Source organism: Condylura cristata, unplaced genomic scaffold (genome assembly GCF_000260355.1).
Source record: "Condylura cristata isolate star-nosed mole 26May11 unplaced genomic scaffold, ConCri1.0 scaffold00009, whole genome shotgun sequence".
In the NCBI taxonomy this organism is placed as follows: domain Eukaryota; kingdom Metazoa; phylum Chordata; class Mammalia; order Eulipotyphla; family Talpidae; genus Condylura; species Condylura cristata.
Genome location: NW_004567110.1, coordinates 35,757,106 through 35,764,436, shown reverse-complemented (window position 1 = coordinate 35,764,436; position 7,331 = coordinate 35,757,106). Strand labels below are relative to the sequence as shown.

Below are 7,331 nucleotides of genomic sequence, written 5' to 3'. Positions count from 1 at the left end.
TTTTTTAAAAAAAGATCGGAAGAGCACACGTCTGAACTCCAGTCACTGCTCGACATCTCGTATGCCGTCTTCTATCTTAAAAAAAAAAAAAAAAACAACAACCTATTACTCCATAATGCTATGTTCCACAGGAAATGCTTCCCTCTGAGTCCTTCACTTTGCACTAAGGCTGTTCTCTGAGGCTGATTTCTGTCAAGGAGAACTTCCAGTCACATTTCAAAACTGCCATCTTCCTCCCTATTTTTTGATAGGAAGCAATGAACATGGCCCCTTCGGTTGCTAGTGTCTCCAGTTTTGTCTGGGAATACCAGGGACGTGGGCCGTCTTTGGAAAGGCACCAGTCTAGGGTCCTCTGTGTCAGGAGACTCGAGAAAATTCCAGCCTAAGCTGTGATTCATAAATCATAGGGGGGGAGCGGGGGTCGGTGGGAGAGAGACTGGGACTTTACCTGGAGTGAGGTTTTATTTCAGATTGACTCTGGCCAGGGAAGAATCCTTTGTTTTCTGTTATGCCTTTGGATTGTTTCCTAAGAAGCTACTCCTTTCCTTTTCTTTTCCATTTCTCACTTTAGCCCATATTTCTCTTAAACGGTCATGAAATGACCTCTTCCACACCATCCACCTGTTCCCACTCGTCCCTAACCCACATGGGGATGATGGGTTGATGACATTTATCATGGTCAGAAATGTTCTTATGCTAGTGCAAGATGTCTAGCACTAAGCTTCACTAGTCACTTTCAAATCAAATCCATCTCTGGCTCAGAGTGAAGCAGAACTCTTCTGAATTTGTCTGAACCATGGCCAGAGCGGCCACATCAAGCGGGTACGAGGAGAAATGCCTGGAGCATGAAGCTAACTTTAGACGGCCTATGAGAACAAGCAGAACTCTGCCTCTAGAGCCTGAGAACTACCTAACTGAGCCCTGCAAGTGAATCCCCTGGACAGCTCCACAAGCACGGAGCAGCATCTGCCCGGTCTGCTCCAGGATCTCTGCCACTTTGATTTAGAGTCGGAGGCACTGGTGTGCGCATGCGCACCAGGAGGCGCAGGAGGTGTGTGTGTGTCTGATCGCCCAACTTCAAAGTCTATGATCTTTCCACTCATCCCAGACATTTGCAGCACAGTGGGAAGCAAATGCAACTGATATTTCACTGTTCCTATACTGACATGAAGTATCCAGGGAAAGGTTCTTGCTCCTTCTTTTTTTGCTAATGAGAATTTTTCTCCCACCAATGAGAAGAGACTTCCTCTCTATAGCTAGATTTCTTATTTTATCAGGAAAATCTTTAATAACTGGTGAAGAATCCTATATAAAATGAAATCATGGGCAGTCACCTTTTTAAATGTATATTAAGAGGCTCTGTTGTCACAAACTAGGTACGCTTTTATAGAGAAATGACCCTAATCTGCTATCTGCTGGGCGGGTCGAGTGATCTATTTTTAAAATCCAATTAATCACTTTTGTCAAATGATTCCCAACTTCTTACCAGTGAAAAGATGTTCATTCTATAAATCCTGTTAATTTATTCATTTACTCCAGAAGCAGCCTTTTATGCCACTTTATTTTAGAAGACGGACTCTATTTAATAGTAAAGATGGGCCTCCCTGGCGGTGCAAGGGGTTAAGTCTCAACACTATGAAGCTGTCTGCAGCCACTGTAGAACAAGTTTGATCTCCAGCCTGGGAGCTAACCTACCCAGGGTAGCAGACCTCTCCTGTCTCCCCTGTCGATCCCCTTCAGCAGTGTATTTCAGTCAATCAGCCCGTTCTGCTCCCTACTCTGTCTCTGGTGAATCCTCATACCCCGCACCTCCCTTCCCCCCAACTCTGGCCTACACCCCAGCTCTTCTATGCATAAGTAAATAAATTTTTTTTTATTTTTTTGAATTTTCCTTGTTTTTTTTTATACACAATGTATATAAAGACATTTATGCACAAATGTATTTACATTTGCAGAAAATACTATGCCTCAGACATCTTAATATTTTTTAAATATAAAATTATCCACGCCATTTGCAATAGAATTATGATAACCTTGTTTGTCCTTTTCTTGGAGACAAACAAGAAAAGGTGACTCCCAGGATGTCCTCATCCAACTTCTTAGTGGCGGGAACAGCTCTCCAGCCTATGTGTGTGGCTTAGGTGGTCAGTGCTGCTGCCTGCAAGAGCAACGACTGCACTCTGAGCTGGTGGGCAGCACAGACAGGCCCCCCACTCCTAACCCCTGTTCTTGTCACTGGTGCAGCCTGGACTCACTGCTGTGCAATATACACCCAGATCACAATAAGAAGCAACACTTTTGGACTATCCCCTGAGAGACATGGAAGCTATCTCGTCCATTACCTTTGCTAGAAATCTCTTCTGGCAGCAGGCTAGACAAACAGTCAGCTCTGTATCTGGACCGTAAGCTTTTGGACTCCATGGAACTGTTTTGACCAAATTACCCATGGCCTTCACTGAAGGACATTATGAACAAGAAGCCTGTTGAAACTTCTCACTGTATTTACTGTACTTAAGTTGCTAATTACATTGCACTTAACTAATTACATTGCATATCGTTCTGGGTGGTCCCACAGGAAATTTTCTTTTGAGTACTAGAGTCAAGAATGAATGGACTTTTTGATATTATAACATTTTGAAACATGAATTTGCTTTCTTTATTGAATGGACTGCCAGAAACTGAGAGTGAAAATTTATGTTTATCTTTAACAAGTTATAGGGAAGACAGAAAACGCTAAGATAAGAAAACTCAGGACTAATAATATAAGACAAAATCTAAATCACTATTAGTAATGAAAGAGATGTTAATATTACTACTCAGGATATATTTGTCTTCTATTTTTGGGAAAAAAGTGATTTCAGGAAGATATAAGATAAACATTAAAAATAATTGTGAAATATAATGTATTAAAAATATTCTGGGGCCCTCCCTGGTAATGCAGCGGGTTAAAGCGCAGCACTGAGAAGCTTAAGCCATTTGCGCCATGAGTTCGATCCCCCCCTGCCCCAGAGGAGATCCACATGGCGTGGCAGACCTCTCCTGACCCCGCCCGCTGCTCCCCTCAGCAGTGTACTTCATTGATCTGCCTGTTCTGCTCCCCACTCTGTCCCTGGTGAATCCTCTCACCTTCCGCATCTCTGGCCTGTACCCCAGTTCTGTATGAATAAATAAATAAATCTTTAAAAAATATATTCTGGAAGTTGTAAATAATCTTTTCATCCTATTCACACTTAGCATGATCAAGTAAAGAATATCCAAATATTTACACAAAGAGATCTGCAATACCCAGTTTCACCAGAAGATGGTAGAAGAGGGTTAAAACATGAAAAAGTGCTATTTTATGTTTTTCTCAGGAATTCACAAAAAAAAAAAAACCCAGGAGTTACATGACATCTGATTTGTACAATTACCAAACTATTTCATTCAAAACTAAAACATAGGGAAATATGGCTGGTTAGTAGTTTGGCTGATTACCTTGCTGAGCAGGAGAAACTGGGGGCAAGAGGAAGCAAAGAACAATCCCCATTTCATTTTCAAACAGTGAGCACCTGTTTAGTACAAATTACTGAGGTCAAGGATTTCATAGATAAGCAAGGTTTACTCCCTGCCTTCCAGAAGTCACAAAAGTAGACTTGAGGACACTATTTGCCTCGCAGTCATCCCATCCTGCAGGTTTTCTCATTAATGGCCCCTGGTTACTATGGAAACAATTCTAGCCATGAGGAACCATGGGCTGAGTGTCAAGCTCCTCTCAGAGTAGCTGAGTTCTTATGTCTCCCTCTGCCTGCTTCCAGACCTATCTGTTTTAGTCCCTGCTGCCCAGGCAACCTTCCTGGATTCCAAACTCTCTGCCTCTATTTACCTCAGAGACTTCATCCTCTGCATTCACTATCCTTGTTGGTTCCTGGCTTTGGATAACGGATGCCTGAAAGTAGACTCTTCATGTCTAGCCTTGGTTAAAAAAAAAAAAAAAATTGGACCCAAAAGCAAATAATCCAAGGAAATTTTAAGTATGTCACCATAGTTTCAAGTCATATTGAATTCCACTATTTCTTTGTGCAAATAAAAATGATACCTAAGACATCTAAGGCTGCGTTTAGCATTTTATGTTCTAGAAGTGATCCACATAGTTTGAAGGAATTCTGCCTTTCTAATTTCACATCTGCTATTCACCTGCTGTGTGAGCATGAAAAGGTTATTGCCCATCTCAGTCTAAGTTTCCTCATCTGTAAAGCCAAATTAAGAATAATATTTAACTTCATAGGTTTGTTGTTAGAGTAAATGAGATAATGAGATGAGTGGCAAATACAGAAAGTATTCAGTCATCAAAAATCAGTGTTCATCTCTGATTAATCAGGTCCAAAGTCCTCTAAGTTTCCTTATTTAAATAAGGTTCCTTATTTGCTTCTGCCACTGGTATTTTTCATTTACTATAGACTTAGATCTATTAATTAAAACTTTTAAACATAAAAGTATAAAATGAAGGCTTCACATTCCACCCTAGACTATCCATTCTTTTTCCCTGAGAGTTAACCACTATCTTTTTTTTTTTTAAAGATTTATTTATTTATGCATACAGAACTAGGGTACAGGCCAGAGGTGCAAGGATGGTGAGAGGATTCACCAGAGACAGAGTTGGGAGCAGAACAGGCAGACTGACAAAGTACACTGCTGAGGGGAGCTGCAGGCGGGTCAGGAGAGGTCTGCCACGCCATGTGAATTATCTCCGGGGCGGAATCAAACTCATGCTGAAGTGGCTTTAGTTTCTTAGTGCTGTGCTTTAACCTGCTGCACCACCAGGGAGGGCCCACCACTATCTTTATGAAATTCTTACAAATTTTTCAAGCTTCTCAATATATTTTTCCCATACAAATGAGCTCATCTATACTCATCTATACTTCATTAAACATAATAAAACATCATGTAACAAAACACATACAACTAGTCTTGCTTTCAATGACTTTGTTCAGGTGTAGGAATGATGTGATATCTCATTGTGATTTTGACTTGCATTTCTTTAATAGTAATACTGAGAATCTTTTCATGTACTTGTGGCCATTTGGAGCTCTTCTTTGGAAGAATTTCTAGTCAAGTTCTTAATAAGTTATTTTTTTTAAGATTTATTTATTTGTACATACAGAACTGGGGTACAGGCCAGAGGCTCAGGGGCAGTGAGAGGCTTCACCAGAGACAGAGTGGGGAGCAGAACAGGCAGATCTACGAAGTACACTGCTGAAGGGAGCAGCGGGTGGGTCAAGAGAGGTCTGCCACATCATGTGGATCTCCTCTGGGGCAGGCGGGGATCGAACTCATGCGGAAGTAGCTTTAGCTTCTCAGTGCTGTGCTTTAACCCGCAGCACCACCAGGGAGGGCCACTAATGTTATTTTTTAATTGAGTTATTAAGTTTTTTTTGTCCCTTACGTGTTTTAGAGATTTGTCTACTGTCAGATTTGCAAATATTTTCTCCCATTCCTTAGGCTGCTTTTTTACTTTGCTAATTGTTTTCTTTGCTGTGCAGGAGATTTTTTAGTCTGAGGTAGTTTCACTTGGCTATTTTTACTTTTGTTGACTTTAAGCTTCTTTATGTATCCCATCACTATTGAGTTCCATAACTATTATTTTCTTTCATGAAATTAACAGACACTTTTTACTACCTTGAACTTACCTAGTGCCTAATAATGCCATGCCCTGGTCTTAAATACAAATCTGTAATTTTCAGGATAAATACCTTTGTTTCCTGCATCTAATATCTGCAGTTGTGTCTGATTCATCATTCCTTCTTATACATGCCCTTTATTCCTATAATCTCATATTTTATGTAATCCACTCCACCCTTAGCAGATTTTCTTCACCTACTATTTCCACATACATAAACATATTTAGTATTTGCTATATCATTCATCTTTTATAGCAGCAATATTAGGAAATAAGTCCAAGTATAGGGGAAATGATAGACAAAAAAATCTTAAAAGTGAAAAATATCTTAAAAGTGAAGGTCAACAACATTTAACAGTAACCACGTGCTCCCACATGCATGACCTTTAGGGTGTCTTCATCGTTAGAAAATGGTCATAGTGGATGAAATTAATGGATATGGCTTTAATTTAGATCAAGTGGCTTTAAAGTTTGTCTGCTCACAAAAGTGCAGAGAGTGGTGATTCTTCTATCCTGAAGTTTTTCTTGTTCCATGTATTCCTTGCTTTGTGATAAGAACATGACTTAGAAGACTGTGCAGATCCAGGACTCTGAGAGTGGGGAGATGCCCTCTTCGTGAGGTTCTGAGAAATGACCCTCTGAAGATTCTTCCTGGAAGAGCCTGCCGCCATGGTCACCACCCAGGGATGATCCAGGGCCTGCTCAGCTGACATGCGGTGACTCGCTTCCAGAATCAGTAGTTTGTCTATAAAGTCCTTTGCCAAATGTGAAATATTTGGCCAAGGCTGAGAAGAAAAATAAAATCAAAACACATAAACACATATAATCTTTTTGTTAACTATCATCAATGCATATCAAATTCAAAATACTTCTCCAAATAAGCAATAAGCAACATCTATATTATATCATTAAATATAGAGTGAGCCTAAAAAATCCACCTTTGAGAAAGAAATAATCTCTGTAGCAGAAGGGAAAAAACACAGAAATTCTCTGTCTAGTGCCTGAGAATTCCTTCCATAAGTCCCTCCAGCATGCTGCTCTCCGCAATGAGAGTTTCCACAGCATAATAACATGAACTGGACGAGACCAAACAGCTGTCTTTGGGGACCTGTGCCAATATCAGATTAGTATTTACTACATTCTAGTCATCTTAGAGCCCTTGCAACTCCAAAGAAGAGCTCGAGTGCAGAGTGAAAAGATCAAGAGTCACCAACTCTCATCTTCCTTTGCAAGCACATCCTAGACTTAGGGCACCTCTGTCTCCACAGCCTGAAAAGAAGTGGGGAACAGAAAAGGCACTTCAGGGAAGAACCCACCCATGGTGCACTTCCTTTAAAAGCATGGGATCCTCACCCTTCACAGTTAGTTCGACTGTAAGTGTAGTTCAGCCTAGAGCAGTACCGTGCCAGGCAGCAGTGCTTGCCGCCGGTTCTCTGAGGTTCGTGGGGTTTGTTCTGACAGTATTTAGAACTTCTGCACCTAATTCAAGTACAGCAGTTTTAATTCAAAGTAACTTTTGTGAAGAAGGCAAATATTTTCTATTCAAACTTGTCTTCTGCATTACCTACTAACACATGACACATCTCTTGGTAAATCTATAGTATTGTATCCCTTACCTACAAAAGTGAAACACTGGTGGCACAGAGGGTTAAAGCAGCAGCACTGCAAGTCAGCC

General features: G+C 40.7%; 1 protein-coding gene across 1 annotated transcript in view; it reads right to left on the bottom strand.

The window, feature by feature from the left end:
- Nucleotides 1–6,113: 6,113 nt before the first annotated feature.
- The window catches only part of PSKH2 (protein serine kinase H2), a 14,448-nt gene continuing 13,230 nt past the window's right edge, over nucleotides 6,114–7,331 (bottom strand). Inside the window, exon 3 of the mRNA XM_004679754.2 lies at nucleotides 6,114–6,441. Coding sequence (XP_004679811.1) covers nucleotides 6,136–6,441 — 306 coding nt within the window. The 3' untranslated portion in view covers nucleotides 6,114–6,135. The remainder of the gene's footprint in view (nucleotides 6,442–7,331) is intronic.